Source organism: Doryrhamphus excisus, chromosome 7, assembly GCF_030265055.1.
Source record: "Doryrhamphus excisus isolate RoL2022-K1 chromosome 7, RoL_Dexc_1.0, whole genome shotgun sequence".
Taxonomy (NCBI): domain Eukaryota; kingdom Metazoa; phylum Chordata; class Actinopteri; order Syngnathiformes; family Syngnathidae; genus Doryrhamphus; species Doryrhamphus excisus.
In genome coordinates, this window is record NC_080472.1 from 6,984,651 (window position 1) to 7,003,848 (window position 19,198).

Sequence of the window (19,198 nt, forward strand, 5' to 3'; positions counted from 1 at the left end):
CGTTTTCTTTGACTTTTGTAAAACCTACCCTGCTTCCAGTACATTTATGGGTGTGTTACTATTTTCCGCAATCACATTTCAGCTTCTATGTGTTGCTATGGCAATCTGACCACGGCCTTCAGAATCAGGAGTGCTGGCCCATGCCATTTCAACACTACAAGCAATGGGGCTATTTCTTGAATCTATTTCAGAATCGCCTCACAGCTGGTCGAAAATAACGTCAGCCTATTTTGGTCTTGATAAGAACAAAATGGTTGGACAAGCCAAGTTACGGCCACAGTGGCTGAACCGGGAGGAGAACCCCACATCTCTGGTGAGTGGTTGTATTTGATTTCAAAAATGTTTTTGTAAATATCGGTTGTGGCATGCTCCGGATGATGTTGTAGTGTAGAGGCTGGGATCTGTCCTGGGCCTTTATGACCGAGCAGTCCCATTGAAGCTAGTTAGATTTGACTCATGGCCAACTTGACCTGTGACGATGCAGTCAAATATCTCAAGCTCAAGCGGGTGTTGCTGTTGTTCAAAATTGAAATGAAATGCAAAATTAGACTTCTGCCTATTTGAAAAGATTTTTTTAGTGATATTTATTTTCTCACCAGAAAGTATCCTTGTGGAAATACATCCATAAAACCTTACACAAATGATTGTAGTTGACATTTCCAAAACAGGAAGATGCAGAAAGAAAAATATGTCATAGAAAATGTAACCTTCTGAGCAGAGGAAAACAAAATATCAAAAAAGAGGCTTGTGTTAAAACCAGGGCTTATTTCCTCATAAGTTGCGTCATTTTTTTTTATTGTGTAAAGGCACGCTTTCTGAGGCAATTAAGACTCCCCGCAGCACACACTCTGCTGCAGAAGCAAAGCAAGCCGAGCAATTACGGCGCCATGAAGGCATGGCAAAATGAAAGGTGCTTTCAGCTGGAACCCTGACTGTTCCACTATTTCAATATTTATAACGATGAGCCACCCACTGTGGTGCGGGATGTGCAGTACACACGGCTGTGTGTGTGTGTGTGTGTGTGTGAGCGAGCGAGCGAGCCAAAGAAGGAGACGGAGCCCGAGTCAGATAGACAAACAGTCTGAGAGGAAGGGAGTGGCACGCTCTGACAAACCCAATTCGATGAATGGGCAGAGCGGTAAGAAATGACTAATTCATAGTGTTGATGCATCAATGTGCAGCCACCAGTGCTAACTACTGTACTATCAGAACGTTCTGCTCAGTGGTGGGCAGTCATGGCCAGCGAAGCCTTCTCTGCTGGCCTAAACACTCAAAAGCACTGACCTACATTTAGTACAAATATTTGCTTTCATTTCCTCCCAACGGTTGTAGCGTGTCTCTTGGCTGCACCTCTTCCTGTACATGTGTTGTCCAATCAGATTTATGGGTCTTTGTGTTGCCATGTCATTCTAATCTGCCCAGGGCCTTCACAATCAGAAGTGCTGGCTCATGTCTCGTAAACACTAGTAGCAATTGGGCTACAGTAGGGCTCAGCCTGCAATTTCTGTCCTCTGATTGGTCGATCATAGCTAAACTGTGCCAAGTCACGCCCCCTCTGGCTGATGGAGGAGATGATGTTGTCATGTCAACTGCTCCAGATGATGCTGTAGTGTAGTGGCTTGGAGTTGGAAGGGTAGTAGTAGTAGTACTACTAGTACTCTACTACTAGTAATACTCTACTACGACAACGATGACTACTACTACTAGTAGTACTACTATTAGTAGTAGTAGTAGTAGTACTACTACGACAATGGCGACTACTACTAGTACTACTACTACTACTACTATGACTACTAGTACTACTACTAGTACTACTACTACTACTACCCTGCCAACTACTACTAGTAGTAGTAGTAGTAGAACTACTACTACTACTACTCGTAGTGGTGGTAGTAGTAGTACTATCCGTAGTCGTAGTAGTAGTACTAGTAGTCATAGTAGTAGTAGTAGTACAACTAGTAGTACAACTAGTAGTACTACAACTAGTAGTACTAGTAGTAGTAGTAGGAGTACTACTACTACTATAGTAGTAGTAGTAGTAGTAGTAGTAGTAGTAGTAGTAGTAGTAGTAGTAGTAGTAGTAGTAGTATGGCCTTTTTTAACAACACAGGCCTTCCAATTCTGGCCAGTCTTCACCGAGTAGTAGTAGTAGTAGTAGTATCCGTAGTAGTAGTAGTAGTACTACTACTACTAGTAGTAGTAGTAGTTGTAGTATGTCCATTTTTTAACAACACAGGCCTTCCAATTCTGGCCAGTCTTCACCGAGGGCCCGGGTACCAAATGCTCCGCCCTCCACTGCCACGGCTGGGTGAAAACAAGAAGATCTCAGCCAGTGCAGATAAGAGGGGCTCCACTCGCCATGAGTGGAGGTGCAAAGCAGTCAGCTCCCCGCTCTCTGGGGCCTCTTTGGCATGAGAGATCTTGTGAAATTGTGCAGCCATCCGTGCTGATTTCCAGATAGAAGACAAGTCAGGCAGAGAAATGGCACAAGGGGTGAGAAAAAGTTCTATCTGAAAAAGGGTGCAGGGGGAGAATATCGATGGGGGGGCTCTTCCATTCACAGAACATTTCTGACCCAGATACACACACCCCAGGAGGATGATGGGCACAGGGAAAGAATGATAGAAGTGGAGGGAAGGCAGGTCCAAAAGTAGGACATGTTCCTTGAGTCAAAGGGCAGCGACGTGGGGACAAAACACAGGTGGGGGGGGACCACAAGACTGACATAGGCATCTCCCTTATTTATAAAAGGAATATTTTCATAGTTCCGGCATGGGAAACCTGTTTACCAGCCTTTAAGTGCAGTATTTGAACATTACTAGAGCTCTCTAGACATTAAATAACACCCCTATAGTCACCCAACATAGCCATAATGAAAAAAGAAAAGACATATAAAAATAAGGCATTCATAAAAGCATTGAAAGACAGGTTATGATGTGTAGAATTCTACACTGGTCACTAGGGGTCAGTAATGTTACATTGGTAGAATATAGCCACTGCAGGAAGTACTGTACAGGAGCTGGAAGCTTTTAAGTGCAGTATTTGAACATTACTAGAGCTCTCTAGACATGAAATAAGACCCCTATAACACCCCTTCAATTTATGAAGAAGGAATCCTAAAAGATTCCCCAAAAGATCTCCTCCCATCCTGTGGGGAAGGGGTACATTTTTGGCTTCTTTAGTTTAGAATACATACATTTGAGGCTAACTGTTCACGAGCGCTCAGATATGTGCAAGAGTTGCAATGTTAGGTAAACAGCGACTAATAGGCGCCCAAAGGTTACTATAGGGGTGTTATTTCATGTCTACAGGGCTCTAATAATGTTAAAAACCGGATTTAGAAAGTCAAAAACAGGTTTTCTATGCTCCAACTACTACTATATTGCGGAAATTAATTGATCATGTTTGCTTCTGGAACTCATTAACTACTATGAATGAGAGCTTGCTGGATTTGTATTTTAGTTCATTTTGACAATTGTATACTTGAAAATGCTTCATTTAGACCAAAACTAAGTAAAATGTGCTTAAATATGTCTATTTTTTACACCAATAATAGACCGTAGCCAACCACGCAACAGAGCTGATTTTTGAATGCAGCAGATGAGCAGTAACTCCTAATACATGGTGGAAAATTGCAATTCATCAAACATGCACATGCTGTGGATGCTAGCATGAAAATACAACATATTTTCAATAACTGGCTGCAAAACTTCCAGCAGTAAAGGACAGACCGGCTTTATTAGCTGAGCAATGTTTACCTCATATAGATACTATTCCTCGTAGGGCCGTGTATTGGATTGCTTTATATTAAAAAGTACAGCAAGCCCCTCCACCGTTGACCATCAGTGCAGCGGAATGTGCCTTATGAGCAACATAAAAGGAAGAGTGGTACTTTAGAGAGTCTGGAGCAATCAAAGGAGCCAGGCTGTGGGGGAGGGGCTTCCTTGTGTTATGAGCACAGACGTTCGCACAGCAAATAATGAGATTCTCTGTGGCTAATAAATGATTTCTGCCACGCTGATGAAAGAAAGTCCACCAGTAATACGTCAAATGGCTTCCTTGCTTCTTGAGGGACTCATTAGCTTCGCTCCGGCGCCTCCACGTCATCACTTTCTCCGTAATAATGTACACACAAACCGTCACCAGGCGTGTGTGCAACCCCACCCTCCCCCCAACCTCCACTTCCACTCATTTCCTCACCTGCCACGGGGAATGTCCACGTCCTCCTTTTTCCAGCGGAGTGTGGGAGGTGGGTCACCGTGGACCTGGCACCTGAACTCCACGCTTTCATCGACTAAGACCACCTGGTTCACGGGCCGCTGCACAAACACCGGCCTCTCTGGACGAGGGGAGTGCACACAATGCGGCTAAATATACTTGGAAGACAGTGATAAATACTGGATGTGATGGTGAGCAGCGGCTACCTGACAAAGTCGTGTTTCATTGCTTTTAGAACCTGTATAGTGTAGTTCTTACCAAACACCGAGAGTTGAGCCTTTTCACTCTCTCGCTCCCCGACCATGTTGGCGGCCACGCACACGTAAATCCCCACATCAGTCTTTCTTGTGTTGTAGATGGTCAGCTTTCCTCCACGGACCTGGAAAAAAGCATCAAAGGCAACAACAAGTCTTACGACGGGGCAGAGAGATCTCCTAATCGTAGGGATGCTCCCATTGACTGGTCACGAAAACACCGGATATGCCGATAAATGCCTTGGAAAGCTGAGCACAAAAGGCTCACAAAGCTGCGTCACGTAGGGCTGCCAACCTGACACGGGATACACGTTCTCCCGTGTTGTCACGAGAACCAACACCATTCAAAGTTCAATGGCGTAGGTCTGAAGCTTGACGTTTGCTGCTCCCATCCTTGCCAGCAAACCTATTGCCGTTTGACTTTCCTGGCATCTTTTCTTTTCTGGCACATTTGACTGGCTGTCACTGGAGGCTGCTAGCTAGCTGGTTAGCTAGTCTTCTGGTCTTTGTACTCCAAATGTGACTTTTTATTTTTAAAACAAAACAAGCAATGCTGTTAGTTTGGAGCTCCTTTTTGCCCACCTCACATTAGATATCCCATTCATGAGGTAAGAAATAAATAACACAAAGGCAAAAACAAAAAGAAACTATCCTCCCAAAGGGTTCTTTTTTTTTTTTTATAATTGCCCATTTGCCGGGGGCCCTTGGAATTGTCTAATGGGGGCCCCGCCCAACAACACTCATCATAAATACACAAAAAATGTTCATCAATGTGATCACGATTGGACAATGTCACTCATGGATGATGGGTATCAGAAAGCACCCGGGATCGGAGCATATGGTCCAAAGGCTGGAACTCTGTGGGAGTTGGTTGCTTCCACATTCTAATGTCTAGTGTTCGAGTGTCTAGTGTTCTGGTATCTAGTGTTCTGGTGTCTAGTGTTCTGGTGTATAGTGTTCTGGTATCTAGTGTTCTGGTGTCTAGTGTTCTGGTGTCTAGTGTCTAGTGTCTCGTGTTCTAGTGTTTTAGTGTTCTGGTATCTAGTGTTCTTGTGTCTAGTTTTCTAGTGTTCTAGTGTCTCGTGTCTCGTGTCTTGTGTCTCGTGTCTAGTGTTTAGTGTTCTAGCTTTCTAGTGTCTCGTGTCTAGTGTTCTCGTGTTCTGGTGTCTAGTGTTCTAGTTTTCTAGTGTCTCGTGTCTAGTGTTCTCGTGTTCTGGTGTCTAGTGTTCTAGTGTCTCGTGTCTAGTGTTCTCGTGTTCTGGTGTCTAGTGTTGTAGTGGCTGGTGTTCTAGTGTCTAGTGTTCTGGTGTCTAGTGTTCTGGTATCTAGTGTCTAGTGTTCTAGTGTCTAGTTTCTAGTGTTCGAGTGTCTAGTCTTCTGGTGTCTAGTGTTCTAGTGCCAAGTGTTCTAGTGTTCAACACAGAAGATCTCACCGTGATCCTGTCGTCTTTGAGGTCGAGGCGAGCCTTGTCCTTCCTCCAGAAGGTGGTGGGTTCAGGATGCCCACGTGGAGGCTGGCATTCCAGGATAGCGGTCTCCCCGATGGCCACCACTACATCCTGTGGATTCTGTCTGAAGTCATCTCGTAACACTACAGGAGGGAAGGGGAAATAAGGAGTCATTAACGAATATGTCAAGGTGTATTGTGTTGGTTTGTTAATCTGCCAAGCCATTGCCATCTGCCATTGTCAGAAAGGAACGCTTGCATAGGAAGGGTGTCCAAGCTAAAGAAGAAGCCATTCATATTGGCAGGGATCCACACCAAAGGGGGATTTAGGAGTTTATTCTCACTTTTGTAGTTTATGTCACAATTCCATCAATATGTCAATGAGATATATGAGATGTCAAATGGGATTGAGAACACTTAAAGAGAAGGAAAAAGCCAAGACGAAGGGGAGTTGTTGAGTAGCAAGCGGGAAATTGAGCATTAATAATTGAAGAAACGCTACGTTTCTACAGCCCGACAAGCAGTGTCCTCTGTAGATAATGGCAATACATTCCACAAACTCATTCTCTCCGGAAAACAATCCTTTTCCGAGTGTGGCTTTTACCAGGCCCGCCACGTTACGGACCTCCCTTCATGAGGAATATAAGCTTGTGGTTGTTTATGATGTTATTGAAATTGACAAAGTGCATTGACAAAGGCGGTCAGGTGGGGAGACTCCCTCCCAACACGAAGGGTCCAACTAAAAAAACATTGCCTCACATTCAGAGACCTAGAGAATCATCCAAGAAGCTTCAAAGGTAAACGCTGAAGATCACAACCTGATGAGGCCATCAGGACCGTGTCACCTCCAAACAGCGAAGACGAGATCCTGAGGCCCCCATACTGGACCCCCTCAATACCTAGCAGTTATGAAGAGAATGGGTGAATGGGTTGGCCACCTTCTGTCACTGTTTGTGTTCACTGAGTCGAGCATGGCGCCAACAACGGAAGATAAAGAATCACCTTAACGACACAAAACAGCAACAACGCCACATTTTCTACAGCTGTGACATATCCAGTTCACTGCAATTCTATTTATGAGCATTTTCGACATTATGCTTCTGTTCTACAAACGTACGTCTGCACTTGATTAAGCGTCGTCAAAGCAAAGTGGTGGGCGAGGATTGTCATCTTAGCGAGTCGAGAAAGTCGGGAGATGCTCAGTTAAAAAGGTGAGAGCATGAAATCTTTCCAGTTCTGTCAAAGCTGTTCTGCCAATGTCATTTACACCGCTCATGCTTTAAGTGGCTACCAGACGATGATTGTACTGCAAGGCACGGCTTTTAAAATTAGGTTTAAAAATAGCGATCATGAAGTACAGCCTGGTGCAGTTAACAGCTTCTGACGTGTTGTTTTTAGTGGACGTCAAAGAAATGCTTCCGTGTTTTCATTAAGGATGGCAATGTGAACGTGAAAGGAAATGAAAGGAATCAAATAAATATGTTCATGTTAACAAATGCGTGATAAATACAACAACATTAAATTACAGTTCATATACACATGGATGTTAATTTACTCCTCCCAGTGGCTTCCCAGTGGCTGGTTTGCTGCGTTATTCCATTCCATCCGGGCTCTGAGTAACTGTTCCTTGACTAGTCGATTCATCCAAAGCTTGTTGTTTGGATGAATTGGTTAGGCCCCCGAGGGACCACAAAGAAAAGAAAAAATATTAGTGCTGTGGTCCAAACCATATGAACCATATGAAACCATGTCCATCAGTATCTTAGCTAATTGCTAAACCAATCAATAATCAATTAATTGCTTCAGCTGTAAATGAAATCTCAGACTGAAATACATCGGAATAAATAGCTCCCATCCAGATCGCCATTACCGCCCTTCACTGTACGGCTGATATACTGCAAAGCATCAAAGTCCTCGAGGACGCCGGGGGTGAATAACAAAATCCAGCGAGGAGCCAAAGGCCTGTCGGCCAAGCTGTCAATCACATCCTAGTTGTGCAAAAGAAAATGAGCCTCAGCGGCAGACTCTACTTTGGCACTGACGCACACCCCACTGTATTGGCTTACTGACCCATCCCATAAACGCCACACTCCGCTGGTGCAGTCATCCAGCTGCCGTGTTCTGGTAAGGACGCATCCAGAACATCAGCACTCGTCTCTGGGGATCCAGGAAACATGCACACGAAACCCACAAGCAAAAACAACAAAAAAGAAGTGAAAGATTTTCTGAAGACATAAAGTGGAAAGTTGGGGCAGGTTTTCACCTTGGTTAGCATCATTAGTCTGTTCCAGAAGGGCCAATGTCAATGCAATGATCCAGAATCCACACAAAACACTTAGTATTACACTTAGTATGGTATCAAGTATCAAGTATTACAACAATTGTGCGTCTACATGTAGAAAATGAACACTTTTTACTTCACTGAAAACGTGGCAAAAAGCAAAACGTTGGCGTGCAAAGAAGAAGTTAACCGGCACGCAGGTTAAGTGTATGGTTCAATTGCACAGCTTACTTGGTGGTACTCACGCATGGGAAAATGGTTTCCTTGATTGGATCCTAAATGCTTCAGAAGCTTGGAGTCAAAGGCGGTATTTTTGTATCCACCGTTTGGCCTCATGGTGCCAAGACCAGACCACGACCCCCCCCCCCCCCCTCCCGCTAGCCGCACTATTAGCTTTTTTGATTGATGATTTACATAATATGTCATGTCTAAATAAATGAGAAGTGAGTAGTTGCTTTAATACAATTCCCTGGTCATCAGCTATGGCAAATTAAAAAGAGAGGGTGGGGGTCGGGGGTATTGTGGTAATAGAAGTTAATTCATGGAAATATCTGATTGACGTGCCTGATGTCCGTGTCCCTGTGTGGTTTGGTGGTGCTGGTGTGACCAACATGTCCAAATCCAAAGCAATGTATGTGCCACATGTTTCAGCTGGTTTACAGACGTACAGCATCGAGATGTTGGCGGACCGCTGCAAACGTTGGCCATTGGACAACATTTTCCGTGACAGGATAACGAAGGTGGTTCTTGTATTATTTTTATGTCAGGTTTATTTAGCAGTTATTACTAGTATTTCTCGGGTGGAATCTTACGTTTTTTTGGACGTTTATGGATGTAGGGCAGGCAGACAGCGGCGGTTAATTGGTTCGAGACCGACGGTGCTAAGTAGGATTGCTTATTTCCAAAATGGATTATTATCAAAGCATAGCACTGATCACTCATCAGCACCCTAGATATGAAATAACACCCCTATAGTGGACATAATAAGAGAAAATAAGACATACAGTGGTCCCTAGGTTCATGTGTTTCCTGGTTAGTGTGTTTTTCACCACCGGCCCCCTGAACCAACCCCCCTCAGAGGCTGGCCTCTTCAATGTGAGACCCGAGACGAGGACGAGGCTGAATGCAGCTGAGCTGGATGTTTGAAGATGACACACAAAATAATAAGAAAGAGAAGAACAACCGCCTGCATGGTGTACAAGTGGTTAGCGCAGGCCACACAGCTAGGAGACCTGAATTTGATTCCACCCTCAACCATCTCTGTGTGGAGTTTGTATGTTCTCCCCATGCATGGGTGGCTTCTCTCCGGGTACTCCGGTTCCCTCCCCCATTCCAAAAACCTGGCCACCAGAGGCGCCCTGGACCCCGCCTCTCGCCCGAGGACAGCTGGGATAGGCAGCATCCCTGCAACCCTTGTGAGTATAAGCGGTAGAAAATGAATGAATGAATGAATGAGAAGAACAACCCACATTGTTGCTAGCCATCTGGTTTGTTTTTGCCGCCATCTTGGATCATGACCCAAGACCAAATTGCTTAAATCAGACTTGTAGCGAGATCCGCAACATACCGTAACACTTGGACCGCACAAAAATGAAAGGCGATGGACCGTACCAAGAGGCCTCAGAATTTACAGCTTAAAGAGAAGGCCGCCATCGTTTCAGAGGGACCAAAATGTGACGGCGAGGCTCGGTCATCGGCGGCGTGCACACACAGCGGCCTGCGTCTATCAACCCGGCTGAGCATCAGGCTTCAGTAGCATATTGTTAGAAACGTGAAAGGTAGCCATCCCCAGTGTACGTATGAAGGCACGGGACACATGAGGTGGGGGTTGGGTTCCAGGCGCCGCCTGTGTCGTTTGCTGCCTGGTGGTAATTTTCAAACTGCTGGGACGCCCGCAGCCCTTACAGCTGTCTGATTGACTTCTGCTCAATTATTCAAGGCAGCCTTTCACCTGTTTGATTTATTCAATCAGGCCCAGCAAACGTGACAAAGTGGATGGAGCCCCAGACAATGCACGGGGGAGGGGGTGCTTTTTACATTCTCCTGTATTTAGTCCTGAATTGTTTCACCAGGAGGTCCCTGTCACGTGGTCACCGTGAATCAAACCCAGTGAAAAGTTGTTTCGATTTAGCAGACAGTACATTTGTTATCCTGTCTGGCTGTCCATTAGCTAGCCTTCTTACACTGACAGCTCACTTGGAGCATGGCAGACAAACTTGTTGGATGTTTTACATCCCAGTCTTACTGGAGAATGGATCGGATCTTTGGATTTATTAGGGCTCCAATTAACCATTACGTTACTGGTCCATTTATCTGAAGCTTGTTGCTTTGGTTAGTGACAAGACCAGGGGTGTTCAAAGCATGCCACGGGACCACTTGGGTCCACATCTGTTTTGTCGTTGGCCATTGTAAAAATATATACCGTATTTTCTGGACTATAAGTTGATCCGGAGTATAAGTCGCACAAGGCCAAAAATGCATCATTAGGTCGAAAAAAAAACATACATAAGTCGCACTGGAGTATAAGTTGCATTTTGTTGCGGGTAATTTATTTTACAAACTACTTGACCAAAACAGACATTACGTCCTCTTGGAATTCAAGTTCTAATGATAAAAGAATAGAGAACAGGCTGAATGGGTGTAATGGGTGATATGCTAACACAATGCTTATTCAGCTACACAGAAAATAAACACGAACACAAACATAAACAAAAGGTGTCCAGTCTTTATGTAACATAAACAGTTTTTTCATGTATTGCTCTGGAGTATAAGTCGCAGGAACAGCCAACCTATGAAAAAAAGTATGACTTATAGTCCGGAAAATACGGTATATGAATTAAAAAATAACATCAAAACCAAAAGTACCCGTGGATGAATTAGATCATGGATTAATCATCTATTCATTCATTATTATAATTGTGGCAGTTCTTGTACTGACACTGTGTGATGATTCATTATAATTATGATTATGACATGATCATCAACACAAGAATATATGGAAGAATAGAACAACATGGTTCTCGAATAGACACCTGTCACCAAACACGTCAAAGCAAATAAATATATTGTTCGTGTCTGCTCAGCCTTGCCAATGTTTGAGATGTCAAAGGTTTGTTTGTTCGTGTGTGTCAACCATTTTTAATATCGCATATCATGTCGCACATCGGTTTGTGGAGGTGTTTAAAAGTCAGCGAAAAAGACCTTCCTCTTCAAAAAGACATCATATTGAAGTCTCACACACCCCGCCCCCCACCCACAATCTCCACTCCCCAAGCTCAAACTCAACTCTGAACCTTCGATGCCATTTCCTGTCCAGCCCCCACGAAGCCTCTATCAAGGATTGGCATTTATTCATTTAAAAAGTCTATTCGGCAGGGGTGCACAATAATTATCTGGCCGATTATGAGGTCATACTGATAAATCTGATAGCATTCAAAATAGCTCTGATAACCGATAATTTAAAAAAACGCTCCAATGAGACGAGACTACCCGTACTGTGCAGGTGAGCAATCAAGCTCTCGTTTCTTCTCTTGCCTGTGACTTTAGCAGCCTGCCGTAGCTTCCTCACTTGTAAGAAAACGTTCAGTAGCAAAATTCCCCACCAAATGCTCCACAGTGAAGCGGTCAAACCCATGGAGCACAAACAAAAAAACAAAACCTTATCGGCCAGCTGAAACGCTTCAACCTTTGAAAAGTGCAAATGGTTTGCTGGAGACCTCCATGGTGTCACACCGGCTGCTCGGAGCATGTGCCCGAATACAGTGCACCTTGCTCCCCCTCTATACTCTGCTTCTCCTGGTCGTAGTCATGTGCTAGTAGTCATGGCAGGATATTTCAATAGGACAAATCAACAGGTACACTTGGTCACATCCTAATTTCTTTCAGTCCATCTTACCCCAGGTGTACACAAACTACACTGATAAAAAGTCGTCAGAAAAACCTGATAGGTTATCAATATCATATCAATCTCGAGAAGTAGAAAGTTAGTTATGGGTTTGTAAAAAAAACCCAAAAAGCTCTGGTGCAATATTAAATATAATGTGTAATATTCAGTCATTTAGCCCAACACAAAGTGGTAAATAGCCATGTGTGGAGAAACAGATGGTGATGGCTGAGACATGTACCACCCAATTAATTTATAAAACATATGCAGGATTTTTTGTGCTTTACTGATCTGCTTGTTTACCCAAGCACGCTGGTGTGTGTGTGTGCGTGTGTGTGTGGGCCCGTACAGCTTCACCCCTCCCAGCCCAGCCCGATGGTGCAGTGCCGGTATGGCAACCCAGCAGAGGCGGAAAGAAAGAGAATAATGTATGAGCGAAGAGGAAAGATGAAGACACCTTGTGAGTTGCTGCACATAACAGATGGCTGCATTTCAATTTGGGAATCACATGCAAAGAATTGCCATGCAGCTTGCAAACAAAGCTGGCAGGTTTACACAGCAATCAAGACGTCTTTTTTTTTTTTTTTTTTTTTAAACAGAATGCACTTTGTGTGCACTTTAGCGGAGTCTGTTGTCAGGCACAGTGAAGACCCGGCCTGGCAAGATGCGCTACAGCAGCTGAGAGATTTCATACGACACTCGTACATTAGAGTGTGCTTAGAGTTGCTGAAGATGTTTTTTAACGCCATAGCCTGTAGGGTTGTGTCACTTTCTCAACTGCAGTCAAGGATGTCCCATATCTGTCACAAGCAGAACACACTGATGCTCTCTCTCACACACACACACACACACACACACACACACACAAACGCACAAACAAACAAAAAAACAGCTGCCCTGTCCGTATATCACCAACTTTGCTGATGACCACAAACGCATCATCCCGACTCAGGGTGGTAGAAAGAAAAACGCAGACAGATATGCCAACACAATCGGGGGAGGAGCGGATATCTACATTCCTTTTCTGTTTTATTTGAATATATAAACAACTTAACATCCTTGTGCCCTAAAAAAGTCATCAGCAATCAGTCATGACGAACATCAGCGGGGAGACGAGGAGCGTTTACACAACGTCCCCGAAGGCTAGAAAAATCCAACAGTTGTACATCACCTAATCTACAGTAATATCATCTAGCATTCGGCAACAGGGAGAAAACATAAACATGCACAGTCGTCCCTCGCAATATCTCAGCGTGATAAATGCTCCCTATAGCACAGATATTCAAGAATAAATGATGGCTGTTTGGTGGTAGACCGAGGTATGTTATTAGTCAAAATATATTGAGGTAGCCGAGATGAGGATGCAGAGGTTCTCATTGGGAGTGACCAGGATGGATAGGATCAGCAACAAATCCATCAAAGTCACATTACATGTTATTGGAGATAAAGTCAGAGAGGCCAGGCTGAGATGGTTGCGACATGTCCAGAGTAGTGATAGTGAATATATCGGTAGAAGGATGCTGCTAGGTAGGAGGAGGTTTATGGATATAGTGAAGGAGGACATGAGGGTAGAGAGACAGATGCAGAAGACAGAGTTGGATGGAGGAAATTAGCTTGCTGTGGCGACCCCTGAAGGGAAAAGCCCAAAGAAAAAGACAAATTAGTCAAAAAATAGATACGTACTAATAGCAGACACAAAACATTTTTTTTGTGACACATGAACACGTCAGCTAATTAATGCACATCATGGAACACACCTACAAAGCCTGACAAAACCTCCAAAAAGGGTCCATGTCCATCATGTGAGCTGCATATGAAGCACATTGTTATTATTATTCTTATCAACATTCTTACTACGTTAGCACAGCAGCTAGCCACCAGGCCAGCAGCTAGCCACCAGGCCAGCAGCTAGCCACCAGGCCAGCAGCTAGCCACCAGGCCAGCAGCTAGCCACAAGGCCAGCAGCTAGCCACAAGGCCAGCAGCTAGCCACAAGGCCAGCAGCTAGCCACAAGGCCAGCAGCTAGCCACTAGGCTAGCAGCTAGCTTGAGCACACACTGGCTCCCAAAGCCTAAGGCCACTAGCCAAAGGTAACGCTACATGGTGTGTGTGTGTGTGAGCAGGCTAGCAGCCACATTGTTATTATTATTCTTATCAACATTCTTACGATGTTAGCACATCAGCTAGCCACCAGGCCAGCAGCTAGCCACCAGGCCAGCAGCTAGCCACCAGGCCAGCAGCTAGCCACCAGGCCAGCAGCTAGCCACCAGGCCAGCAGCTAGCCACCAGGCCAGCAGCCACATTGTTATTATTATTCTTATCAACATTCTTACGATGTTAGCACAACAGCTAGCCACCAGGCCGGCAGCTAGCCACCAGGCCAGCAGCTAGCCACCAGGCCAGCAGCTAGCCACAAGGCCAGCAGCTAGCCACAAGGCCAGCAGCTAGCCACTAGGCTAGCAGCTAGCTTGAGCACACACTGGCTCCCAAAGCCTAAGGCCACTAGCCAAAGGTAACACTACATGGTGTGTGTGTGTGAGCAGGCTAGCAGCCACATTGTTATTATTATTCTTATCAACATTCTTACGATGTTAGCACAACAGCTAGCCACCAGGCCAGCAGCTAGCCACCAGGCCAGCAGCTAGCCACCAGGCCAGCAGCTAGCCACCAGGCCAGCAGCTAGCCACCAGGCCAGCAGCTAGCCACTAGGCTAGCAGCTAGCTTGAGCACACACTGGCTCCCAAAGCCTCAGGCCACTAGCCAAAGGCAACGCTACATGTTTTTGTTTTGGAGGCGAGGTGTAGCCTTCCTTTCTATTTCTAAGGGACAGCAATGCACCAGGAAGGAAGTTGTACTAAAATACTACACGTATGACATGTTAGCATCCATGTAGCTGTTACTACATGCTCACAGCACAGATAGAAAACCTTGCTGGAGCTTTTTTAGGGGGCTTCACAGTTGAAAAAGGTGTGTCCCAGTTGTTCTAAACAGGGGATGACAGTATAAACATAGATACCTGCGTGGATTGAGGAATGTGGTATTTGAGATTTTAGCAGTATTTTAGCGGTGTTATGTCCAGCTGGGATATTGTTGCTGCCGCAGCTAAATACACACGTCCGACTTTCACTCCATTTTGTGAATACACTAGTGAAGCCTGTCCCACATAGAGCCATCATGTAGCCATTCATTTCCATATATGAATGTGGATCTACACTTTCAGGGAGGAAAAACACATTTTTTATGCATTCTTTGGCCTTTGGACGTGGAGCCGCTCAGCCACCGTGAAGGGTTAACAATAAACGCGGCGCCATTGTCATGTTTAATTAACTTCCATTCTCCTGTCATGTAATGAAAATTGAAGTCGTGGATGGTATATAGGTTTCCCCCCGCGCCCCACCCTCCCGTTTTCCCCTCATCCTCTCGCATGCCGCCAGTTACTGTAACAGCGTTCCCTCAGACCACATTTCCACATCTATAATTAATTAATCCTGTCTCCGTGTATTTTTCCAAGACTATCCTATGTAAATCTGCTTCTGCTCGCCTCACAGCCCATCTCATCTGCCGGCAAATGCGGATGCATGTGTGTCTGCACGGCATTATGCAAAGAAAGGTCACGCTTTCGCATTTAGGAACGCTAAGCGCCCCTAATAAACTTCTGTCCTACTACTCTGAGCGCAAACATGAAGGTGATGCACATATTCCCCCAGTATTCATAAAGACGAAGAGCAAGCGGAGGTCTGTGAGACAATGGAGATCATCCACCCTTCCAGCAATATTGTCGAGATGTACAACATGAGCCAGGGAATGAGTCAGGGATCAGAAGTTAGCCTTTTATCTGCCTTGTTTCACTGAAGAAGTGGTCACCCGCGGGAGAGAGTGCTGTCTTACATGCACTCCTCTCCTCTCCAAACCAAATTATGCATGCTGCTCTGTCCCGTCGTCGTCATCACTTTGTAATGAACCGGGCTTTTAAAGAAAGCTAAATGCAGAACCTGGAGGTCTAAAACGCAGTCATCTGTTTTTCTGCACCTTTAATGCGTCAGCCCTTTTATCTGCTGGTACGTGTGTGTCAATATCATATTTCCCGGTTGCCTTAATTATTGTTGGGGGGGGGCAGGGGATGCCACAGACGCTCTGTGCATCTGCATCCTCCGGCATGATCAAACACATCCCATGATGGCCACCAGAGATTGTGGCGCTGAGCTGTGTTTACACAACATCCCAGCATCGCCAGCTTTGCATTGGAACGTGCAGATGGGCCACAACATGCGCATGTTGGACGCCATGGAGATAAACGCATTCAGTCAGTTCCTGGAACCATGCGCTGCTCCGTCACTTCATTAAAGACAAACAAGTGAATATGGGGGTGCAACACGTCCATTTAAACTCCTAACATGTCTGCTGTGATTGAACTCCTGCGACCTTTGAGCCTCACGTGAAGTGAAATGATCAAACATAAAGAATGGTGCACTATAACTATTGGATGCTAAACAGTCACTTTAAGAGGAAGGACGTTGTACCAAATGCTCTACATGAGGTGAAAGAAACCCATCGAAAAACACACAAAAAAAGGTATCAGCCACCGAAACGCCAACGCCACCATGTTGGAAAAGTGAGAAAGCTTTGCCAGTTCAATGTAAACAAATCTTCCCTCATCACAGATCATTTGGAACAACTAGCAAGCAAAAATGTCTGAGAAAAAAAGGTGCGCTTGATTTACCCGTACTTGGGCAGTACGGGTAATCTTGCCTTTTCGGTTATTTGAGCTACTTTTAATATGGTTTATTATCATTTATTCATTATTATCATGCACCCTCAGAGTCAGTATCCCTGCTCCATTGCTTCAGGAACATGTGGCCTCCTGAACAATTGACTTAAACATTCTCCCACATGTGTCCACATTCCCAAAAATATGCTCATCCATTCATAGATATGAATTTTAGAGTCAATGGTTGCCTATGCATGTGCTCCCTCTCGCCTAAAGTCAGCTGGGATAGGCTCCAGCATACCATAAAAGTAACCCTAGTGAGAACAAGCAGCAGAGACCATATTATTGCAAATGTTGATCCAAGAACCTTGTACTTCATACAAATGACCAATCCAATCAAGACTTTGGGAATGTGATACTAATGATACTAATGTGATACATATTCCCATCTTCCTGTATAAGACTGTATCATAGTAATTATCGCAGCTACGCTAAATTCATGAGAGTAAGATCGTCTAGCCGGTCAAGTGGTTAGCGCGCAGACCTCACAGCTCGGAGACCAGGGTTCGATTCCACCCTAGGCCATCTCTGTGTGGAGTTTGCATGTTCTCCCTGTGCAGGCGTGGGTTTTCTCCGGGTTTCCTCCCACATTCCAAAAACATGCTAGGTTAATTGGCCACTCCAAATTGTCCATAGGTATGAATGTGAGTGTGAATGGTTGTTTGTCTATATGTGCCCTGCGATTGGCTGGCCACCAGTCCAGGGTGTACCCCGCCTCTCGCCCGAACACAGCTGGGATAGGCTCCAGCACCCCCCGTGACCCTCGTGAGGAAAAAGCGGTAGAAAATGAATGAATGAATGAATGAATGAAAAAGATCGTCTAGCATTCTGCACCAAATATTCACCACATTGACGACACTAAAGTTGTCTCCTCTCTTTCAATCCTATTTGGTAACTCGGTGCTCCTCCCATCGACTCGCCCGTCTCCAACGCCAGCGCCCCAGTGAGCAGCTTAGGAGATGATTCATCCCAAATCGTTAATCACATCCCTGCGCTGCCCCTCTGGTAAGCACCACAGATCCTGTTTTTTATAGAGGCGGTAAAAGAGCAGTCATTGTTTGACCTTTTCTCCGACACCTTCCTAGGATGTCTTTCTAAGTCTTCAATTTCATAAAGCATCTAAAGAGGAGCCCGGCACCACTGTCAAATATGGCATTTGTGTTGACAGACTGCGATGAAAAATTCAACCTTTCTTTGATCGACTGCGGGGGGGGGGGGGGTGACCAAGCTCCGTGCGAGATAGCACCGACACCCCCATCCCATCCTCCCATTCAGACAGCCAGGTGTAGCAACAAAGAAAGAACTGGAAGTTCTCCTTTGCATCCAGCTTTCCATCATCCGGATGCAGTCCTTCACGTCCAGGTCAGATCATGTAGTAATTTATGGTTTGTGCAAAAAGGGGTGTGCAGGTGGACTAAATAACTGTAAACACTGACACGGCTAATCTCCGGCCAGATGTTGCTGGGAGGCCCTTTAATCCTCATCCAGATCTGCGAGTCTCTCATGTTGGTTTGGGGACAGATGAGCGACAGCACCGGGCTGCCAAGTGGGCTAAAGGCAGCAGACGGCTCCAAGCCCCTTTCCGACAGAACACACTGGGAATCTGAGAGTCCTGAAGAAAAGCTCCACATTTTGTGGAATGCTTTATTCAGACTCCTGACGGGAAGATTAACAACCGAAAACACGTATCCAGCCGGGCTGTCACCAGATCTGGCAAGATTAAGATTAAGATTAAAATTAAGTGGCCATGGGCCGGTTCCCAGTGTCATGGTATACCACAGAAGAAGAACCACTACATTTATCTGTTATACCGTTACTGCAAGATGAGAGAAAGTGGAGGTCTTTGTCTTAACAGGCGTTCCTCCGTGTGCCGTGTGTGTTGCCAAAAGTCGGGCATCGATAACACCGCGGTTAGCTGCCTCGCTAGCACCGAGCGGCATGGGAGGGCCACCAAATTTCGAGATGTGATTGAGAAGGAGACAGCAGTGGAGGACAGGAGCTCTGTGAATTTCTCTTAGAGATACATGTCAGTCAGGGAAGAGCCGTTGATCAATACGATGATGAACAGCTTGTCGATATGAGTTCTGAATGAGCTGAGCTCCAGCGCCGTGCTCCATTTGAATCACCGTCAGCGTTGCCGTCTGATCTGCATGCGACCGCACGTGCCAACCCCGATTGTCTGCGGACAGATGAACAAGCTCACGGAAGAGACGAGACAGCATCTGTGTCACGTTTCCCGCGTGGGGAAAGGTCACGCGTGTAAGTCGTTCAATGGATGACTGACAGATGCAGGCGTGGATGCGGATGCCGGCCGTTATTCTCCAGGTAACGGACGTAAGGAAACTGA

At 45.4% G+C, this 19,198-nt stretch overlaps 1 protein-coding gene across 3 annotated transcripts in view; it reads right to left on the minus strand.

Annotated features, from left to right (window-relative positions):
- The window catches only part of LOC131131913 (roundabout homolog 2-like), a 90,362-nt gene that overhangs the window by 35,823 nt on the left and 35,341 nt on the right, over positions 1 to 19,198 (minus strand). For 2 of the 3 annotated variants that reach the window (XM_058076948.1, XM_058076947.1), the window contains exons 3-5: positions 5,906 to 6,063; positions 4,477 to 4,597; positions 4,201 to 4,339 (exon numbers count right to left, since the gene is read on the minus strand). In XM_058076948.1, coding sequence (XP_057932931.1) covers positions 4,201 to 4,339; positions 4,477 to 4,597; positions 5,906 to 6,063 — 418 coding nt within the window. Of the gene's footprint in view, positions 1 to 3,758; positions 4,121 to 4,200; positions 4,340 to 4,476; positions 4,598 to 5,905; positions 6,064 to 19,198 lie in introns of those variants that run through there. The other variant, XM_058076950.1, reaches the window with a different exon arrangement.